Genomic DNA, 23,154 nt, shown 5'->3' with positions numbered 1-23,154 from the left:
ACTTGCACCCGCGGTCGGATGGTAAGAATAGCAGGTCCGACTGGTGGATACGGTTTGGTATCTGCTCCTAAAAGTGGGCGTAGCTTACCCACCTGCGCGGTCGATCTATGGAGGCTGAGCCCTTGGGAAGTTTGGCATGCAGAGCGGTCACTCCCTGGAAACCGCCTTTGGCGTAGTATATAGGACGAAGGGACGCATCGAGCTCTTCGTCGGACATGCGCTTGCCGTTCCGGCGGGCCATTACGTGCGTATCGCGACGGGGGAATCAGTCTTCAACAGGCGGATGCCGTCTGCTACGCCTTTGGCGTACGTATACGTACGTATACGCGCAGCATGGAAAAAGGCCGCCTAGACGCATACGCACGTATACGCGTTTCGACGGCAGCTGCATCACAGCAAGCGGCTAGCTGCGTAGCCGATGGCGAGAGCGCCGGCGCCTATGTACGCCAACTCGGCGTTCTTCTGCGTTTTGCTGGGGACGTAGTAGTCGGACAGCTCGTGGGCCCGCATCGACTCCAGGGAGGTCTGGTTGTAAAGTTTGAGCGCGTAGTCGGTGTCGGTGAAGTTCTGCTTTGCGAGGGCCCCTCTCACGGCCTACACTACTACATGGGCAGGATCTTCTGGTCCTCAAGGTAGCCCTTCAAAGCGACAGCACCTGCAACGGCGGCAGTCATTTTTGCGTAGTTCATGGCGTTCGCGGAGGGGTCTTTGGTGAAGTCCTCGCGTAAGACCTTGCGCCCAACCCAGCCGATACCGGCGACGAGGCCGGTTATGACTGCGGCGTCGGTGATGGTCTTTGTGATCTTGCTTTGCTGCGTCGTCGACATTATATATGCGTGTACGCATGCACGGACGTGCGGATATGGGTGGGGCCCTCGTGTCTAAATGTCTGCTTACTCCATGGATAACAGCCGAGATCCGGGAGCGCGAAGCGCTTTCGCCGGAACGCGGTCCTTGGTCTGCTGTGCGGCCGCCAGCGGTGGCCCTGGGGGCGGAGTCACGCCGTCGGCACCTTCGGTAGCTCGCTGGTTAACAGCTGGTGTACGAGTGAACGCGGCAGCCAGCTCCCGCCTACGTGTGTAGAGGCCGATCAAGGACACTAGGAGACCAGCGAGCCCGATAACCGAGCTAGCCGACCAGGCAGAGTTGCTTTCCGGGACTGGTGTGTGTGCGATGCCTGCGCTTGGCGCATCGTCGGAGCGCAAGCCCTGGGGCTCGCTCGGCCCCGGGGCTACCGGCAGCTGCTGCGCAGAGACGACACGAAGCGCCTCTTTCTTCGCTCTGTTGATTCGGTTCCACTTTGCCAAGCGCCTTCCGGCTTCGACTCGTCCAGGGTGAGGTCGGGTCGCGGGCGGTTCAAGGCTCGTGATTCGCGCGTCGCGCGCCGCTGCCGGGACGGCAGCCACAGGCGTACGTGCAGGTTCTTGATGCTGTTTGCCAGGTTCTTGGGCAAGTTTTTGACTAGTACTTCCTTGGGGTTCCTCCATCTGCGTCGACGTGCGAACACGCGGTGTCAACTACTTGGAACCAAGTACATGGTACCAAGTGGTAGGAGAAGTGGCGAGCTTTCAAATGGGCGTCTACTCTGGGGTGGCGGGCTCGACACTGTCCGCGGCTGCTACGTCGCGTTTGCTCCGCGCGTCAGCGCTTGCCGTTCCGGCGGTGTCCACATGACGCGCTATGTGTAACGCCCAGGCGGCTAAAGCCATCAAACGGCCGCGGCGTAGAGCCAGGATTCCGCACAATCTGCGGAGCTCGTTGTTGACGATGTAGTCGGACACTAGGTCATTGTGAAGATCGACCACGCTGTCTATCGGCAGCGCCATGCCTACTAGCTTGGTCGTAAGCTTCAGAAAGCAGTCTGCCAGGGCGTCTGTAGTCCGGCTGGCTAGAGCGGTCTCGTATCGCCTCTCGTACTTCCTCACCTCCTCGGCGCTCATGCGTTTGACGTCGTCGTGAGTCAGGGCCTTGCCCACCATTTCTCTCGACTTCCCCGAGGCTACGAGAATCGCGAGTTTCTCCCTCGCGTCTGCTATCTCAGTTTGCTCACCTCCGGTTGCCGCCCCGGCAGGATGCGTCGAGCAGTCCAACGACTCGACGGCCGGGAGGCCTGCGGCGTCCCCCTCAAGAAGACTCTCGAAGTATTCGTCGCTCGTCATGCCGTGGCTAAGGTGCATATACGTTATGCCCTAGGGCGGTGGTTACCGTTCAACTAGGGCGATGGTATAAGGGTAACGCAAGCAAAACTCTAACTTCGAGAACTTTTTCGTCTTGAGGGCCTTCATGTACTCTCTCATCTTCTCCTCTGAAAGCTCCGCGCCGTAGTCATGCAGGACAGCTTTCATGTCCGCCTTGCTCGGGGTATAGAAGACCACAAGGGCCGCGATGTTCTCCGCGATCACCCACACGCTGATACCCACGTGGCGCGCGCTGAACGCCAAGTTGACGAGCTGGTCAGAGCGCCTCTTTACATCTTTCGAGGCCGCACAGTCGTCGAGTATGATTAGCGTATTAGTGCCTTCGAAGAGAGCGGAAAACCTCAGCAGCATGTCGATCCTACCCGCCTCAGGTGCGATGACAAACAGACGATTGTCGCCCTCGCCGAAGCCGTCGCATGTTTTGTTGTAGACAAAGGTAGGGCACATGTGTACGATGTAGTCAAATTTGCCCCGGAAAGGGCCGCGCAGCCGGTCCACTACGAATTGGGTCTTCCCGCATGACGTCGGGCCCACGATGAGTGCGATAAATGGGGCGTTTTTCGGGTCCATACCGCTTCGGCGTATGTGCTCAGTATTGTATGGACTCTAGCTGTCCGTTTATAAGGTTCATTTGGGCGTCGGCCACCACAAACACGTGACAGTTTACGCTACCCGAGCCGCCTGCCGTGCGTTTTATCTCGAGGTGCACACCGTCGCGGGTATTGACCAATCGGAGACCACCCCCATGGATAGCACTGTCGTCCGTCGTTCGAAGGTCGATCCACAGAGCAAACTTGTTATCGCCATAGAACGACTCGGGGCCGACTGCCGGGGTACGGCAAGCGCTCCGCTGTGCCCCCCCGGGGAGGGGAGGACGAACCGTCTTTTCGCCTCCATCCAGAAATCCGTGGGGCGCAGGCCCTGGCTGAAGACTTTGTTTGGCATGCCGTCGATTGTAACGCGAACGCTCTCGATGTCGGGGTACACGAACTTCTCAGAGTCGCGAGTCCCTGCCGTGTATGGCTCCACAAAGAGGAGCAGCAGACCACTCATAGACCTTCGCGGCAGGTTGACACTCTCGTTGATTATGCTGTCCGTCCCTTTGCTAATCACGAAGGTCTTGTGAAGGTTCACTTGCTCGTAGAATAACGTTTTGCCGTTGTGGTAGGCGGCGACTGCAGAACGGGCGAGGTTGTCGTCCCTCAGGCTTTCGTACTCCAGCTCTAGATTTTTGATGCCATAGGATAATTTGGTGGCATCGTTTCCGGCTACTACCTGGTCAGGCGCTGCGAACGTGATCTCGAAGAGCAGCGCCTCGGAGAGCGCCCTTGGGTACAACACGCCGTGGTCCGTCAGCAGAGAATGGTCTAGCGGGATGGTGTACCTCGCCCCATGGGCGGCGCTTAGAGCGTTCTCCTTGGCGTTACTGGTCGCTTTATCGCCAGCCTTGGAGCGAAGCTTGCGCATGTTTTCTGACTGTATGCCCTGCTCCAGGCGGTCGGTCCTCTCTCTCGACCTTGGACAGGTAAAGCCCCTCATACGTCTTGAAGACGTCGTAGCGGTTGGTCTCCTGGAGCGTTTCTCCTGCAAACGTGATTTTCAGGCGGCTCACAAAATTTCGGCCGACGTTGTTCACGACGGTATTATTCGCATGGCCTGAGACGGAGAGATCGAGACCGACCCTCAAGGAGCCAGGCACGAGCGTGACGCCTTCCGATAGCTTTGGGACCGCCACATATAGCGTCTCGCCTGGGGAGGCCGTCGACGGGTTGAGAGTGACCCGGTGAACAGTTCTCTTGGCTTTCAACCCCAGAGGGATTCTGGGTTTTCGCTGGGGGTCGAGTTTATCGCTGGCTGACATCGTATACGTGTATGCACATAAAGTACGAAGTCGCGTGGCTATGGTGCGGACTGTTAGACATGTCTAATATAGCATAGCACGAGTTATGCGCACGCATCATGGGTGACGTTGACGTTGACATTGACGATACCTTGCCGGGCGCGTCCGCCGATCGCGGGGCGGGGGACGACGAGACGACGCCCCTTATCCCGTTCGACCCCGACGATGGGAAGTCGATCCCAATGACGAGCACGTCATCGCGTATGCATGCTGCGAATAGCATGGCTACGCGAAGCGCAACGCAAACCGCCAGAACGGCAAGCGCTGAAACCTCGTTTATCACAGAGGGTGCAGCGACAAGACTCGGTCTCCAGTTCCTCAGGGAGAAATACCCAGACCTTAACGAGAATCTGATACGGTTCCAGTCCGACCAGAGGGGGAAGACGCTAATACGGGTTCGCAACCTCGACAAAGGGGGTTGGTCTAAACCAAGACAGCTGTTCAACGAGGACGGGGGCGTCCGACAAGACGTTGCAAATCTGAGAGGCTTCAAGCTGGCGATGGGGTCCGTGGCAGAGGTAGACGCGGTCATCCAGGAGAACACAGAATGGATCCAAGAGCTATAAGGGGTGGTAGCCACAGACAGGGAGACCATCGACGACCCTAACTCGTCAGAGAGTAGCCGCCAAGAGGCCCGTGAGCGAAACGAGGAGAGGCTGTCCGAGATTGACGAACTAGAACGCGAAAACCGGGAACTCGAGAACCAAAAGCCGCTAAGAGAGCGCATCAAAGCCATCTTCAAAAAGTACGGCTTCACCGTCACCGCTATCGGGTTGGCCGTAGTGACGACGATCGCGGCCATTGTGACGTCGCTTGGCAAGTCGCTCTCCTCCGTGGTCAGAGGGGTCGGTAACGGGCTTAAGGCCATCGGTAAAAAGCTGGGCGAACTTCTACCCGGGCTAGTAGGCAGCATCGCGAACTTCGTGTTTAAGGCTGCAGGGAAAGCGGTGAAATTCCTTGGCGAAAATGCGTGGCTGCTCATTCTAGCCGTAGCCGCGTTCTTGGTTTGTCGAATGCAAAGCAGTAATCGGAACAAGTAATACGCCGCGGCCACCACGAGCACCGACAACCCCACCTTGAGGGCGGTGTGGTCACTTTTCTCGCCCGACAGGGTAGGGGCCGCGCCCTCCGCGTGCACTTTCGCAGGGGTGCTTTGCCGCCGGGGCGGCGCGTGGTCAGTCGCGTGTTGCACGCTAGGATGCCCACTGGTCATGTTATGAGCACTGACTGGCTTTGTCTCGGTGTTGATCGCGTTTGCGCCGAGCTTCATGGAGTCCGTGGCTTTCTGCAGCTTATTGTTGTAGCCCACGACGCTTTGCGTGTTTATCACCAGATCGCTCGGCATCAGCCACACTCCTGGTGCAACCGCAAGACTCAGTCTCACCTTGGCTCCCTGCACGGCTAACTGGTACCTTTGCACGCTTTGAGCGATGTCGTTTTCTATGATCGCGTCTTCGAGCAGCTCCGTGAACTCCGCCTGCGCCTCCATGGCCGGCCCACCGGCCCCTGCGATGGAGGAACGGACGTTTACCTGCGCGCCAAGCACTGTGTAGACGAACGCCTCGACCGAGCGGTCGAGTCTCCCTAGCCCTGCTTTTGTCAGCCCCTCGCCTTTGGAAGGCGCAAACCAGATATATTGCACGCCCCCGTGGTCGTCGTTGCGTATGTCACTCACCTGCTTCCCACTATTGTACGTCCCACCTTCGTCGCTAAACAGATTGAGGTGGCTCGGGTACTCGTCCGCCGCCGTGTCGTAGCCACGGATCACGTACACGTTGCGATACCCCTCCCCCGGGTAGAACACAAACACATCGCCTAGCCCGTGGTTCCGCCCGCCTTTCCATCGGAAGTCCGGCTTACGCGGCAAACCGAACTCTATGCATAGACGCTCGAAAGCGGCCTTCTTGTAGGGGTTACTTTTTTCGTGAACGGGTTGTCGCCAGGCAGGGGGACGCCGAGCTCGTAGAGTATCCTCCGGGTGGTGAAGTAGACGTGAAACCTTAGAAATCCCCTGATGACAGAGGGGAGCGTGGCGAAAGTGGGGTCAGTTAGGGACACCCCACATCCGGCGGTTGCGCACCAGACCGCAAAGTTGAGTTGCTGTGGCCAGTACCCGTAGGAAGGCTCCGATAGCCACCGGCGAGACTCCTTGGCGGACTTGTGCGTGACTACTGTCTCTTTGAATATGTCTTGGACCCTAGTCGTGAACGATTTGTCCTCAGCCACGTGTATCTCCAGCTGCGTGAGTAGTGGGGTGATCTCTGTGGCCGTGCTCTCCACGGGGGTCGCGGGCACGGCGTAGAGCAGCTTCTGCGCGAGGGTCAGAGACCTAGGGAAACCGGGTTTTTGACTTTGTCGGCTATAGCGTGTTTGATATGTTCGGCTATAGAGGCTCCCGCCGCAACTGCCGCCTTCTTCGTCCCCTCCTCCTTCCTTCGGGGGACCTCGTTCAGCATCTGCAAGCCTTCCCAATCCATGCTCAGCCCTATTAAACACGAAGGCGGGCTATGTTCAACACAATGGTGGTCCTACACGCTGTGTTCACCGGAGGTGAACTGACGCTCTTCCTCGAGCAGCCGATAAGGCGCCCGCGCTTTGTGGCGCTCCGGCAGTGCTCGCTGTTTAACAGCTGGTATAATCTCGAGCGGGAGCAGCAGATAACGACTATAGCCTCCCTCCCGCCCATCGCTACTCTGCCAGCCGGGCACCACACGGCTGAGTCCATCGTGGAAACGATCAACACCGCTAAAAGCCAGATTCTGACCGCGAAGCTGGATCCCCTCACCGTTAAGATCGTGCTCGTGTCCACAGGCGTTGTGTTCCTGAACGCCGAGCTTTGCGCACTATTTGGCCTAGAGGCTAAAGACGATCAGATGGGGGAGCGGGGCCTCGCACTGCCCTTGGGCCCCCCCACTTAAGGTGACTTTGCCGAAAATAGAGGCCTTCTACATCTCCTGCGACATCGTAGACCGCTCGCAGTGCCTCGCCTTAGACGAGCCTTCAAACGTTCTCGCTTGCCTAGAAACCCGCGGGAGGCCGCACGAGAAAGTCGCCTATGGGCCCGACACCCCCATTTGTGTCGCAGCGTCTTCCTCTGAATTTGTCTCGAGTATCCGAATATGGGTCAGGGATGACCGCGGTAGACGGGTGGACTTTAAGGGCAGGCCTCTTCGCCTCGTATTAGAGCTAACCTAGGCCCGACATAGCAGGCATTGCGAAAAGCGACGTTAGCAGCGGTGGCACATACCCCCCGCTTCCCAGCGTCTGCCACCCGCAAACGCCTACCGCTCCGCATGATTTTTCATGTACGCGAAACCTATTTTGCCTACATTAGCTTTTGCCGATTGTTTATGTACGTGAAATCGTTTTGGCCTACATTAGCTTTTGCCGATTGTTTATGTACGTGAAACCGTTTTGGCCTACATTAGCAATCGCCCTGTACGCGAAATCGATTTGGCCTACATTAGCAATCGCCAAAAGCTCATGTACGTGAAATCGATTCGGCCTACATTAGCGGTCGCTGATTGTTTATGTACGTGAAACATTATACGCTTGATATATAGAGACGGGGCTGGGGGGCTCGGAGGGGCGATTCGCGTCTCCCAGGCCTAAGACAGGAGACCGGGCTGGGAGGCTAGGAGGTCCGGAGGGGCGATCCACGCCTCCCACCAGTTTCTCTGAAACCCCCCGGTCCCCCCCAAATAGCCCTAAAAGTCGTCCAATTTAATCTTTTCACTCATTTACATTTTTGATTTGGCAGCGCGCGAGTGTTTCTTGTTTTCCCGCCTTTTTGAAATCGATCGATGAACTAATCGATATTCACGCGAAAGCAAAAGTTTATTTGTTTTCTTGTTATTTATATTATGTTAAAGGATAGACTTTTTGATATTTAAAGAGGGGGGGGGTTGATAATAACAAACAAAAATAGGAACAGCAAGAGCAAAATTTTCAGAAAACAAAGCCATTCTGACAAAAAAAAAAACGGTAAAGATTTCAGCCGAATAAACATTCGCGCATGAAGTAATAGCACAACATTTACCTCAAATATATTAGATAGTGGCACGAAAATAGGTTGTTTTATCTCTCAAACAAGCGAAATAATATACATTCCTTTAAACACAACGGTAAGAAGAGGGGGAGGGGGAGGTTGCATGGGATGGCAGAGCTCCAGGAAAATTTCACTGCCCCAAAAAGTGATAGCCGATAATTCTATACCCCTGGAATACTCGTGTAGTTAAAGCAGCATTGGAAAATTTCACTGCCCCAAAAAGCGATAGCCGATAATTCTATACCCCTGGAATACTCGTCTAGTTAAGGCAGCGGTGGAAAATTTCACTGCCTCAAAAAAGCGATAGCCGATAATTCTATACCCCTGGAATACTTGTCTAGTTAAAGCAGCATTGGAAAATTTCACTGCCCCAAAAAGTGATAGCCGATAATTCTATACCCCTGGAATACTCGTCTAGTTTAAGCAGCATCGGAAAATTTCACTGCCCCAAAAAGCGATAGCCGATAATTCTATACCCCTGGAATACTAGTCTAGTTAAAGCAGCATCGGAAAATTTCACTGCCCAAAAAAGCGATAGCCGATAATTCTATACCACTGGAATACTCGTCTAGTTAAAGCAGCATTGGAAAATTTCACTGCACCAAAAAGCGATAACCGAAAATTCTATACCCCTGGAATACTCGTCTAGTTAAAGCAGCATTGGAAAATTTCACTGCCCCAAAAAGCGATAGCCGATAATTCTATACCCCTGGAATACTTGTCTAGTTAAAGCAGTATTGGAAAATTTCACTTCCCCAAAAAGCGATAGCCGATAATTCTATACCCCTGGAATACTTGTCTAGTTGGAAAACTAGCATTGGAAAATTTCACTTCCCCAAAAAGCGATAACCGATAAATCTATACCCCTGGAGTACTCGTCTAGTTAAAGCAGCATTGGAAAATTTCACAGCCCCAAAAAGCGATAACCGATAAATCTATACCCCTGGAATACTCGTCTAGTTAAAGCAGCATTGGAAAATTTCACTGCCCCAAAAAGCGATAACCGATAATTCTATATCCCTGGAATAGTCGTCTAGTTAAAGCAGCATTGGAAAATTTCACTGCCCCAAAAAGCGATAGCGGACAATTCTTTTCCCCTGGAATACTCGACTAGTTAAAGCAGCATTGGAAAATTTCACTGCCCCAAAAAGCGATAACCGATAATTCTATACCCCTGGAATATTCGTCTATAGTTAAAGCAGCATTGCCACCAGCTCAGGACGAAAGAATCTATTAGAATCCGCGCTATTTAACAGACCATCCGCTCTAAATTATCAGTCACCTCCTCAAAGAAACTTCTAATAGGCACACTGCTTTTACAATTTTGTAATATTTTTCGCGTACCATTACAAATGATTGGAGATAGTTACGTAATCTACCGGAAGTAAGCTGGTGGCATTGCCGCTTAACCAGCCTCACAAGTGGTATAATTTTATAGAGAGGCCACTCCACCACAACAACCACCCTCACAAGTGTTATAATTTTATAGAGAGGCCACTCCACCACAACAACAGGGTACAGATATGCTACTTTATTCATCCACGAATTTATATACGCTTACAGAAAACGCGAAAACACCGTTGCATTGCAAGTTTACAAGTGTGTCGTGGGGCGGTCTTTACAATTCAAGCTAGTCATGTTTCAAATATTGCTACTCTTTAAAGTTTTGTTTTGTTGCCCGAACTGATGTCCAATCTACTTTTCCAAGAAATGTCTCATTTGTTTCTCGTTTTTCATCACACGCCAAATCTGGTTTCCTGTTCCGCCTCCTGTCAAGCAAGGCGCGCGAGCTCAGCAATCACATATCGAACACAATAGAAGCGAACAGACCCCCCCCCCCCCCCCCTCATGCTCATCCAATTCAATAATTTTATTTGGCACCTTGTCATCTTTGATTTACGGGTTTTGCCGAATACATTCATATTAAAAAAAGACAGCAGGTATTCAAGTCGTTCTCCTATCCCTGATGTTTTTCATCGTCTTACTTTGTAGCGATGTCATTATAGATCTAATTACAACGCACTTTCCCTTATTTTTGTTGCTTCCCAAAAAAAATGAGCTATTTCTTTTGTCGCGCTCTCCTGGTTCAAACTGAGCAATCGCTTTCAAATCTGTTTTGTTGCGAATGTAAAAAACCCATACATTTATTCGTTCCTTTAATTCAAGCATAAACCAAGCATATTGGGCACGTTTTTCGTTCAGGGGTTTTGTGTCGTCCTGTTTTGATAGCTAGTTTGTGGTTGCTTAGTAATGCACACTAGCAACATAACGACATGGGCGCGCGCACTATGTTTAGCCCGTCATAACAACATAGACATCAGGACATAAAAGAAAAAAACATGTTTTATTTAAACTTATGTCGTTATGTCGAAGATAAGAGTGCGCGCGATTATGTCGTAACGTCGATATGTCGCTAGTGTGCACTGGGCATAAACTTTGTGAACGCAATTCTGTGATTTTAACTTGGGAGAGATATTGTGAACGCTCTTAAATTTCCTTAATGTTCTCAATTTGGTTTTATGTCGAGCGTCTTTCTATTCATAGTTATTAATTTCATTTAACTTGTTGTTCTATATATGTCAGACTCTGTCTTATAAGATTTTTTGGTATTTCTGCGTCGGGTGTGGTTTACCATACCTTAAATATATTTAATTTTGTGTTTTTAAAATTCTTTTTTTCCGCGTCATAAAGAGTCGTGCATCGCTACATTAGGTACGGTCTGAATTTCTTAGAACCCCCAATATTTCAATGCTCTGCATTTTGCTTGAGTTCGCAAAGGGAGTCAACCAGCCTCCACCAGGCACGCATTTGAGCTTCGATATTTATTTACCCCCAGGAGCCATCTTATAAATTCTGATTGCACTTCCTCGCCTTGTACCTTGCTAATATCGGAGTCCCTTCCCCTTCCCCTCTACGCAAAGACACACGGGTTAGGCATCGTTCTTAATTTTTAAAAAAGAAGTAAAAAACACACACACAACTTGTACGTGGTTATCTAGACCAAACAACATATTGTTTCTAACAGCTTATAGGAATAATTATTAAAATTAACAATTTGCATTTGTGTTATAATATTCGGGTATATATACTCGAGATGTACACGTTTTTAAATAAGGTTGGACTAAAGTAAAGTGTGCCGTAACCCTCGCTAGCGGGTTTTTCACAGCATGTGATATTTTGTGATTCACATGCTACCCAAGATGCACCACGGGTCACATCACAAGATGGTGAAGCGTTATTCAAAAATAGATTAATTTCATGACACAGTACCAACTAACAAATATTTACACGTCTTTATGTCTATTGTCACTTTACAGGCGTTCAAAGCTGTATTCAGTCCACCACCTCGTGAAACACCTCCATTTCGTCGGGTGTGAATCTGTATTTGTCAGCAAAGACGTCACACGAGCCATCAGATGTGACGCCCTGGGGACGAGCGTACGTGTGTGACCGCGTATAGGACTCTTCATTACCTCCTGCGTTGTCAGCGATAAACAGGTCACTACAACCACCAAACGACGGAACACCAAACACCGGATCAACACCAAACACCGGACCGTGACGTGTGTCATCACAAATGGCGTATCTATCTGGCGTGCGCCTCAATGGCAACTTTTCAGGGCGGTAGCCATTCTTGTTACACAGCGTCAACAAGAATGACTTGCTGGAGGACTGCCATCCACGGTCACTCACTTTGAAGAAAATCAAACAAAATGCGTTATTTTAAAATGCAAACTAGAATAAAAACAGCAAAAACCGTGCCGAACTCGTATTATTTAAATTCAAGGAAATTGAGTCTTCACCCCTAACCCCGAAGAAACATCTTTCCAAAAGGAACAATTGACTCTTGCTAGATTTATCTATTTTTGTACGAGTAATAAGCACTAATTTATAACACCTTTTATAGGGGCCGAAATACCTAGTGTCAGAAAATGAAAAAAAGGTTTTGAAACAAGCCCCTCCCTCTAATCGAGCAGATTTTGTCAAGACGCCAGGGGCTTATTAGACATTTATTTTTAGACATTTATTTATTAGATGCCGTGTTTGCAAAAAGTTGATCAAAAGGAATAGAAATACAGTCCTACCACATTTTATATAATAACTAGTATCTCCTCTAATGAATGAATGTCAAGCTATTTTACCGTGAAATACATCTAAGGATGGTGATTGAATTGCCGATGGGAAAAAGATACAATTGATCCCTTACCCACAACCCTTCAATGGAGTTTAAAGTTGTATTTTCAGTCAAAACAACGGTAAAAAATAATATTCGAAATTCTATTAATTAACATAAGATAGAAAGCAAAAATAATCAAAATTATTTCCCATTGTATGAATTAATGTTAGGGGCACAAGCCGGGATCCTTTAGACGGAGATGAAGACGAAGGCAAGGCTGGCGTTTTTCAATGCTTTCCAAATGTTTGGCCACAGCAGCAGCATAAGTACAGAATTAGGCTCGCTATATTTATACCCTTGGACCAGACAGATACCCATGTAGTGGTCCCACATGAAAGGAAATATGTAAAACAATCTTGAATGTAAAACAATTCAAGAGGAAACGGAGAAAATTTGGCAAAACGAACCAATCAGACAAAAGCGTGAGGGCGTGGGAAATCACAGAGTTGGTTTCTCGTCCCTGCGTATTTACAGAATAATCTATGAAGTCAAGGTAACTCTAAAATAACACTAATGATTCAGCAACTTTTAAAACTTAACTGCGCATGCTGAAAGAGCGCGTGTCTACAACAGTTTCGCCTAATTGAAATAACGATACAAGTAGAGATGTCTAAACCAAGGAGTGAGGGCGGTGGCATACAATTTAGAAAGAATTTAACTGTTCAAACAAAATTTCCAAAACAAAAAGAAACCGGAGATTTCGCCACGTATAAGAAACTGTACACTCCCTGGATTTAGACGCACCAAAAGGTCATCGATGCGGAGGGTCCACGGGCGTGCTAAAATCTAGACTTAGGAAACCATCAACAAAATCTAAATTATCCTTGAAAGATAAATAAAACTTCAAGATAGTAACATGAAATACTAGACGACAATAACCTATAACCTAAACAATATAACAAACCGTCCTATAACATACCTCCCTTGTCAATCTTGTGTTTGTCCCCAAACACGATAAATTATGAAACGATTATTAGAAAGATTATCGAAAGAAAAATAAACTTGGGTCCTAAGATCTTCCTTCTGCCGGCTTCACCCTGGATACTCAGACATAAAACTGCTTCCGGAAGAATCTGAGTTACAGTATTGCGATGTAGACATAAAACTGCTTTCGGAAGAATCTGAGTTACAGTATTGCGATGTAGACACGAAACTGCTTTTGGAAGAATCTGAGGTTTAGTATTGCGATGTAGACACGAAACTGCTTTCGGAAAAATCTGAATTACAGTATTGCGATGTAGACACGAAACTGCTTTCGGAAGAATCGGAATTACAGTATTGCGATGTAGACACGAAACTGCTTTTGGAAGAATCTGAATTACAGTATTGCGATGTAGACATAAAACTGCTTTCGGAAGAATCTGAGTTTTAGTATTGCGATGTAGACACGAAGCTGCTTTCGGAAGAATCTGAATTACAGTATTGCGATGTAGACACGAAGCTGCTTTCGGAAGAATCTGAATTACAGTATTGCGATGTAGACACGAAGCTGCTTTCGGAAGAATCGGAATTACAGTATTGCGATGTAGACATAAAACTGCTTTTGGAAGAATCTGAATTACAGTATTGCGATGTAGACACGAAACTGCTTTTGGAAGAATCTGAGTTACAGTATTGCGATGTAGACACGAAACTGCTTTCGGAAGAATCTGAATCACAGTATTGCGATGTAGACATAAAACTGCTTTTGGAAGAATCTGAATTACAGTATTGCGATGTAGACATAAAACTGCTTTCGGAAGAATCTGAATTACAGTATTGCGATGTAGACATAAAACTGCTTTTGGAAGAATCTAAATTACAGTATTGCGATGTAGACATAAAACTGCTTTTGGAAGAATCTGAATTACAGTATTGCGATGTAGACATAAAACTGCTTTCGGAAGAATCTGAATTACAGTATTGCGATGTAGACATAAAACTGCTTTCGAAAGAATCTGAATTACAGTATAGCGATGTAGACACGAAGCTGCTTTTGGAAGAATCTGAATTACAGTATTGCGATGTAGACACGAAACTGCTTTCGGAAGAATCTGAATTACAGTATTGCGATGTAGACACGAGACTGCTTTCGGAAGAATCTGAATTACAGTATTGCGATCTAGACACGAAACTGCTTTCGGAAGAATCTGAATTACAGTATTGCGATGTAGACATAAAACTGCTTTCGGAAGCATCTGAGTTACAGTATTGCGATGTAGACACGAAGCTGCTTTCGAAAGAATCTGAATTACAGTATTGCGATGTAGACACGAAACTGCTTTTGGAAGAATCTGAATTACAGTATTGCGATGTAGACACGAAACTGCTTTCGGAAGAATCGGAATTACAGTATTGCGGTGTAGACACGAAACTGCTTTCGGAAGAATCTGAATTACAGTATTGCGATGTAGACACGAAACTGCTTTTGGAAGAATCTGAATTACAGTATTGCGATGTAGACACGAAACTGCTTTCGGAAGCATCTGAATTACAGTATTGCGATGTAACAGGAAATAAATAACAGAAGTAGTAAGAATGTAATTGCGCTAAGATATCCAGAGTTTCTGTTTAATTTCTCGATTTTAGTAACACCTACTTTAAGGGTTGTCCAAGGAAAAATCTTGTAATTATGTAAAAACATTTTCCTGCACCAAACAGCAAAATTAACGAGCTCACCTCATGTAATACCATGGTAGCTGCTAACAAACTATATCTATATTTGTCTATCCAATCCTTTTATCATATGACGTAATACATATTGGGTGGAAGGTGGCTTAGGAAAACGTACTGCAAGTCTTAAGTTTAAAGTTCATGGTAATGAACAAAAAATAGTTTACAAACAATAATTTACAAACATGATCGGACATCTCGACCCTCACCCTTCTCGTATTCATTAGTGTACTCACTTGTCCACGCTACGTCAGAGTAGCCACCAAACACGTATCTTCCTCCAACACTAACGAGTACGATGTTCGGCGCTTTGCCATTGCATTGTTCATGGAAGGTCCTGGCAGCCCAGCCATCTCTCTTTGCTGAGAAACATCTGACCCAGCGACTCTTGGGACTTTGCTGCACGGGCTTCAGGAATCCCAAGAGATCTCGGAGGTACTCTGGACCTTTGCCGCTGAGGATGGCGGACTGCTCAAGACCTACAAACGGAGTTACACCATCACCAGATAAGTAACCAATACTCTTTTTATCAAGAAGGCACAATTCCTTATCCTCATCATGTCTCAAACAAGTAAAGTCAGTGTATATGTGTGTCACCCAAAAGGTTAGTACAAATTGTTGCTGCTGTTGTTGTGTGGTCGTACAAAGTCCTGCCCCAAATCAAGATTCCTAGAGTATTCTGGGCCCAAAGTTCCACCATCAGGATTGGATTTGTGTCAAAAGACACTCTCTGTCAATTACAGAAAGGATCAAAATCCCTTCGCCCAAAATTATATATAAATAGGACAAATTATCGAAGTGTCACAAACGCTGGACTTGATCACCATTAATCTTTCGAATAAACCTAACCCGTAACCACCTTTTGTAGAACTACCATTCAGCAAAAGATCTACAACTGAATTGCACCATCAGGAAATATTATGAATAAAGACTTGTGTATTATGGTATGCTTCTATGTATTCTACTCGTCGCAAAACGCTGGTGCTTAAAAATTGTGAATCTGGTATCCTATGTATTTTTTGCTTTAAAATTATCTCAATTATTTCTAGATAAGAACTGCGGCTTTGATCCCTTCAGTCGCTACTCATAATGTAATAAATGTAAATAATTCGGGGTATACATACAATGAAAACTACATGATTAAAAAAACAAAAATTACTTTACACTACCATGAGGTTGAATTTAGGCATAGAGTTACTGGGGGTAAAAAAAAACAATGCACAAATCAAATCAAAGGTAAAATTAAATTTCTGAAAAGTGATGAGAGGTTTGATAGCAGAGGATTTCAGTTATTTGATCAGGAAAAACAAATGTTTTCGACTGGAGTCCTATTAAAAATCTTGCTAACCTAGAGGAGAGTGTGGAGCTGCTAAATGCGAGCCTGTGGTCGATGTTCAATGAATGTTTTTCGCTCATTCGGGTCAAAGTCTCATCCAGAGACCCACCTTACATGTCCCCCTGGTTAAACACCTTTGTAACATCAGGAACAGAATCGCGCATAAAGGAACCCGTGCTGACATTCTGAGGCGCCAAGAGTGTATCAACATTCTCATTCGGAGTAATCAGGTGGAAGCTGTTCATAAGGAACACAAATGCGGTTCAAAAGAATGGTGGGAGACAGCCAATAGAATAACTGGCCGGAAGACACAGGGAACGCGCATCATCATCATCATCATCGGTGATTTCACCCGACATCATCAACTCACATTTTCAAGCCACCAATACTGATAAGGCATATGTTGTCCCTGTGCGCCTGGAGATACCTGAAGGCACCCGAACCCCAACAGTGAGTGAGAGCTATGTAATGAGTTTTTTTATCACATAGAAACGAACTGCCTCAGGGCCTGATCAATTTCCGTACTGGCTCTGGCGCGACTTTTCTCACCATCTTGCACCTGTTGTCACAAATATCTTTAACTGTTCACTCCAACAACAAACTGTCCCAATGGCTTGGAAGTTAGCGAACATCTCGCCCATCCCTAAGGAATCTCCTCTGACAGACTGTAGTCAACTCAGACCAATCTCACTGACTAATATCATCATTAGGATTTTCAAGCGTCTTGTCTGCAGAAACGAACTCTGTTCCACTCTTAAGTCGGAAATTGGCCCCGACCAATTTGCCTACAAGAAAGGCCATAACACAACAATGGCACTGATCAAATGCCAACACTTTTGGCTCAAGCAGTTAGACAACGATGCAGATTTTGTTAGAGCCTTGTCATTTGATTTCAGCAAGGCCTTCGACACTGTCCCTCACCATATTCTCTGTAATAAACTGGCAAAATACGACATCAACCCTTACATCAAGAACTGCAATCTTCAACAAAAGTAAGTGGGACACTTCACATACGAACAACCGCCAACCCTCTCCCCCCGATTAATATTGGTTAGAGGCGATTTTTCAGCTCAAAACACAAGCAGTAGCAAGGTGATCATTTGCCCTCCAACATTGAGGAAGGGGGAGGGAAAGTGTCCCATTAGTTTTGTAACAGATTGTCTCAGAAGTGGAACGATTGGATTTTTTCACGCTTATCATCGAATTCTTAAAATGTATTCTCTTTATTCGCATACCCTAATGAAAGTTTTTCAATCTATTAATTATTCGAGCTTGAAGTAAACATGTTGACGTCCCCAGAAAATACTTTTGGGATATCTGTGCGCTATTTGGAATATTTTATTCAATTAATTTGAATTAAATGAAGGTGCGCTGGGATATTTGCAGACTATAATTTTGTAAAATATAAAATTCATTTGATGTTGCCAAAGAGACTGTCTATATATCGTGCCGACTGTCTCCATTTGCAAAAGCAGCCATCCCTCGGAGTATTTAGCCGAAAAACACCAATTTAGGTAATATAAATACAGGCATAGAGACTAAAAAGATCATCGCCTAATAAGTATTTCCCCATTAAACAATAAATAACAAATCGACTAAAGAAAGCGATAAATAGGCGGTTTATCTGTTGTAGAAAACATAAGAGCCTCGTCTCATTTCATTTTCAATGAACATCACAACAAGTGTTTATATATTTAGCATGGCGGTGCAAAAAAGCGGGTGTGGACCGTGTACGGTCTACCATTTTTAGAAAAACATTATTCCCACTCATGGTAGCCGGATTTCTTCAATCATTCGTCTATTCTATTACCATCACAAAGCTATTTAGGTATATGAAGCTTACAAATGATTTGAAATATATAATAGGGCTTTTTTGAGCGGTCAACCGTGGTAGACCGTTTATATAAAAATGAACTTTATCTTTATCTTAGTAAAACGACGGTCAACCATCTACCATGAGCTCTCTCTCCAAAATGCAAACCCTCATTCAAACAAAACTAGTGTCAATTTATGAGCTTGAATCTCAAGTTGTTACTGTATTATTTTAGAGTTCGAATTTCTTTCGTAAGGCATTTCTTAAACAATTTTAAAATGGTTAACTGTTGGTGTTAATCGTTGAGCCACGTAAGCAAGAACAGAAGACGTAGTCTGTAGCCGTCGATTTTAGCGAATGCTCCACAGAAAAGCATTGCATACACTTTGCTTGAACTCTTTAAGCATAACTGTGTGTCAAAGTGTCACATATTTAGCAAAACTATTGTAAAACAGATGAATTTATTGAATTGACCTTCTCCCCGAGACAAGCTTGCGTGACTAAATTTGTAGTGAAAATCTCTCACGTAATAAATTCTTCATAGGCGGTATTTTTTATATGAAGAAACAGATGAGATTGTTTACAATGAAAAATAGTCGTCTCTGAAGCTTCTGTCCATTTTTACGCGCGATTCTGGCACGATAATTGTATGTGTTTCATTTTGACGTTCGCATAGTTGTATTGTCGTTGCGTTATCAACGATAGTGTTTCCTGTTCCAGGACCTGTCACTCACTTGCTCAGACAATCTTCAACAAAAGTAAGTGGGACACTTCCTATACGAACAACCGCCAACCCTCTCCCCCCGATTAATATTGGTTAGAGGCGGTTTTTCAGCTCAAAACACAAGCAGTAGCAAGGTGATCATTTGCCCTCCAACATTGAGGAAGGGGGAGGGAAAGTGTCCCATTAGTTTTGTAACAGATTGTGGATAATGAGCTTCCTGTGCGATCGAAAGCAGCGAGTTGTGGTTAATGGGATGGCTACCAGTTTCCTTGGAATCAGTAGAGGAGTCCCCCAAGGAACGGTGCTAGGACCGTTGCTATTCTCTATCATGGTAAATGACATTCAGAACGCTAGCGCCAACTCTCTATTAATCAAATATGCGGATAACATCACAATAAGGACGCCTGTGATATCTGGCTCCGACACGATTGATTCATCGCTGGAGAAGGTTACCAACATCAAGCGCTGGGCGCTGGAGAACCGAATGGAGTTGAACATGAGAAAGACCTTCGAGATGGTAGTAAAAGGTAAAACTAGGAAGCCTATTCAAGAGTCCATTGAGGGTACCTACCTACCTGCCTGCCTGGCTGCCGACCGACCGACCGACCGACCGACCGATCGACCTACATAACAGTATTAGAGAATTAGTACCTGTTTGCTCAGATTCACCAACAGAAATCTTCTTTGACAAAGAATCCCAATACTCCTCATCCACTACAAGACGAACTCCAACCTCCGTACAAGGCTGATCCACGGGTTTCTCTGCAAGACTCGATAGCTGGGATAGCACTTCATTCCTGATGGACAAGACATCCACATCATTTGCATCCCTGCACATTCTCTCAGCAAACTCCAAACTGCTACGAGCACTTGCAAGTCTCATGGATAGAGTCTCTCTCTGGGCAGTCAGCTGCTTCTCTTGCTTTTGACAAGCTGACTCGATCTCCCCTCTAAGGTCAGATCGCATCGTCTCAAGAGTACCTATCTGCTTATCAATGAACGCATCCAGATCCCTTCTGGTCGCACGTTTATTTTCCTCGAGATGATGTTGAGCCTCTTCTACCAATGCCATCGCCTGTTCAATATCGGTGAGTTTTGATGCAACTTTTTTTGCTCTTCCCAATATTTCTTCTTTCTCTCGAGCGATTACATCACTTGTGAAAAGGTAATCGTGATTTTTATGATCAACGACGGTGCAATCTCGGCAAATCACTTCCTTACAAGATTCGCAAAACAGTTTCAGCTTTTCACCCTTGTGTTTGGTGCAGAAGGAAGCCTTGCTCATTGCAAGTAACTTTCCGCTTTTGATCTCATCAAAACTGAGGATAGTGTGATGTTGCACTGGTTGAAATCTCTTATGAGCCGAGATGCACTGCTCACAGACAAAGTGATCGCACTCGTTACATCTCCCTTGGGCAGGCTCACCACTATCACACGATTCACAAGCTGGTTTCTTCTTGGAGTCTTCAGATGTCAACAAAGGAAGAACAGAGATAATACTGTTGATCATGAAATTCACCTTCAAACTCGGAACATCTGCTGGGGAAATCTAGAACAATAATCAGTAAAATAGAGTTATAACGGAGTTTGCATATGACTTCAGGGGAGGGCATAGGTTCCCCGAGCTAATGTTGTATTTTACGTGTTTTATTCATAGTTACTGTAAATATAGTTGAACTACAATTGCTCAATATTGCCCCAAATGAATTGAAACTTCACAGGGATGTGAATGACAAGTCCAAAAACAGGTAAGAAAAGTTTGAAGGTATTTTATTATAGGTTTTTGTCCCAATTTTTTTGTAACGCCCATATATTTACAGTAACTATGAAGGAAACATGCAAAATACAACATTAGCTTGGGGATCCTTATCTTTTAATAATTCAATACTCATAAAGTAATTCTTGTGAGAAGAATTCAATTTCGCTTTTCTCTTTCGAAATGCACTTGTCGTTTGAATCCATTTCTTTGTTACAGCAAAACATTTGTCACACATTTGTGCCAGGGTTCATTAAGTAATGGATGAATTTCTGTATGACAGATTACCTGGAATTCCGCCTTACAGAGGGGGCACACAAGTTTTCCTCTCCCTTCAGAGTGCACTGCCAGCTCTTCCAGGCAGTGCCGACAAAATGAGTGGAAGCAAGGGAGCACTCTAGGATCGTTGAAGTGCTCTATACATATAGAGCACGTCACCTCATCCTGGAGGCGCCTACTGGCGGATGTCATTTCTAAAAAACAACAAGTAAAGCATAAGCAAATTTATTATTCCTTTTCTACGAGAGGCATAGCAGGCCACCTAAGATTGGGGGAGGGGGCACGATACAGAAACATTGAGAAAATATTGGGGGCACAGCCACGCCCCTTCTGGTCATTTCCTTTTAATTCTCAAAAATAATGCAGAAATATCTGCATTACAAACACTTTAAAATTTGCATTTCTCATGTGGAGTTTGCAATCCCTAAACATGCACAATAGTTCAAGAAATTAGGGATTAATCTTGTGTCTGCTGAATAAACTGTGTTATATGTTTGTTTATTTTGTTATAAATTCCGGCGTTATGTTTGGAAGCTTTGCATGATCAAACAAATTGGAAAGGGAAAATGACAACACAAATATGAATATGCAAAGTTGGACATACAGTATATATACTTACTTATTTACTTACTATGAAAAATAACCCAGCTTATCAATGAGATTATTGTTACATTGCCAAATTTTTAATTGTGATCACTCTACCTTCAGTTGCTTCCTAAAACTCATGAACGACTCCAAACAACAGATACTTGGACTTAGCTATTGGATGAGCAGTAAAACAGCTAGAAGTTTGAAGATAAGTCAATTGTAATTTGGCCAATTTACCCCTTCCCAGTGACCAATATGGAAATTACACTTTTGAAGGCTAGAGAATCTGTAACACTACTTTAATTTAGCACCCCATCCATCCACCATCAAGCAAACTCAACTATTTTCATAGCTTTCTTGTTTCATTTCTGACTGTTTCGTGAATAGGCGACTTGTGCTAAAAGATCATGTGGCTTTTTTGAGTTGCAAACCCAAAAAAATAACAATTTAAAAAAATCAGAAATCACTGTACCTGTCCACCAGAGAACAACGAAAATAAACAATCTTTAATTGAAACTAAACCCTTATTACACCTTATTGGCGACGTCAAAATTTCACGATTTTAAAATGTTGTTATTGGGCGACACTTTATTTTCGCTATTTTCATAAAAAGTCACTTTATTTTTGCAATCTTGCCATTTTGAGACAATAAACTCAAGTAAATCAAGTGATTTAGAATGTGCTTCATTCATCAAAACTGTAACAAAGACATGCATGGGCTAAATTTAGTTCCACAAAAAACTGTAAATACAGTTCAGAATTGTCAAAGTCAAGGTGTTTGCAGAAAGCTTATAAAACGACTAATATTTCACCCAAAGGCCATATCACTTTATCATAGCTGTCAATCAAACTTGCACAGAAATCTTGTAAAATCGGGTGAGATACAGTAAATATGTGAAAAAAACCAACGCCAATGCGAGTGAATACAGTGGATGCAGAATGTATGACATTCACACAAAAATTAATGTTATTAGGTTCAAAATCTTATGACATCTGCCTAATGCGGGAGAGTTGACAGCTATGCTTTATTTTCGCAAATTTTTAATTTTTTTTTTAAATCGAAAATATCACATATAGGCTTCTCCAAATCAGCCGATGGAAATGGATGCTTCTTCACACTTTGGTACTTTGCTAGGATGATAAAATGGCACGTGACAGAGGCTGTTTAAATTGACGCGAAAATAAAGTGTTATAAGGTAAACGATTCAGCTAGAGTGAGCATATCTAGCTGTACCGACCTTTGATGTACAGCATTGTGACAACAACAACGAATAAGACAACACATAATAATTCAAATATAGACTGCCAATATACTAAACACAACGTTTGGAACAAAAGGTACATTTAATATAGATTTTTTTACTCGGAAACTTTTCGAGTCTTTTGGAATTTTAGTGGAATCGAATCGAAAGTGATTTCACTCATTTCACCTCTCAAGAGTTATCAGCTGAAGACAAATGAATCGATCCACTTTTAGACCCCATACAATAATGAAATAGGTAATATAGCCAAAATAGGGTGGAAATACGCGATATTAATACCTGTTTCCAGCCGAAATCTGCTCAGACGAATCTCAACTTACAATGGAAGCGTCTGATCAACCCTTCGGAAAAGACGCAAAGGAATCTAGACCCTAGTCCCCCACGCAGTCACTCAGACCGCCCCCGTCACGCAAGGCGAGCT

The 23,154-nt window shown here is 45.4% G+C and overlaps 3 protein-coding genes across 5 annotated transcripts in view; all 3 read right to left on the bottom strand.

Moving 5' to 3' along the window:
• The window catches only part of LOC125559927 (tripartite motif-containing protein 45-like), a 103,159-nt gene that overhangs the window by 44,419 nt on the left and 35,586 nt on the right, over positions 1 to 23,154 (bottom strand). The window lies entirely within an intron of this gene.
• Positions 11,077 to 23,107, bottom strand: LOC116611837 (tripartite motif-containing protein 45). Of its 2 annotated transcripts, none has more exons than XM_048722235.1 (5): positions 23,013 to 23,106; positions 20,893 to 21,077; positions 19,500 to 20,397; positions 15,212 to 15,454; positions 11,077 to 11,838 (listed from the first exon to the last, which is right to left on the bottom strand). In XM_048722235.1, the coding sequence occupies exons 2-5, from the start codon at positions 21,073 to 21,075 to the stop codon at positions 11,480 to 11,482; spliced, it is 1,683 nt and encodes a 560-aa protein (XP_048578192.1). In that variant the 5' UTR covers positions 21,076 to 21,077; positions 23,013 to 23,106; the 3' UTR covers positions 11,077 to 11,479. The 2 variants fall into 2 exon arrangements, with proteins under 2 accessions (XP_048578192.1, XP_048578193.1); XM_048722236.1 differs by lacking the exon at positions 11,077 to 11,838 and adding an exon at positions 14,860 to 14,950 and having other exon boundaries at positions 23,013 to 23,107.
• LOC125559931 overlaps positions 14,860 to 23,154 on the bottom strand; it is a 35,617-nt gene continuing 27,322 nt past the window's right edge. Inside the window, exon 2 of the mRNA XM_048722252.1 lies at positions 14,860 to 14,981. The gene's annotated coding sequence lies outside the window, so the exon portion shown is untranslated. The remainder of the gene's footprint in view (positions 14,982 to 23,154) is intronic.

The sequence above is a fragment of the Nematostella vectensis genome, chromosome 14 (assembly GCF_932526225.1).
Source record: "Nematostella vectensis chromosome 14, jaNemVect1.1, whole genome shotgun sequence".
Lineage (NCBI taxonomy): Eukaryota > Metazoa > Cnidaria > Anthozoa > Actiniaria > Edwardsiidae > Nematostella > Nematostella vectensis.
Note: the sequence above shows the minus strand (reverse complement) of the source record. Positions and strands in the feature narration are given on the sequence as shown.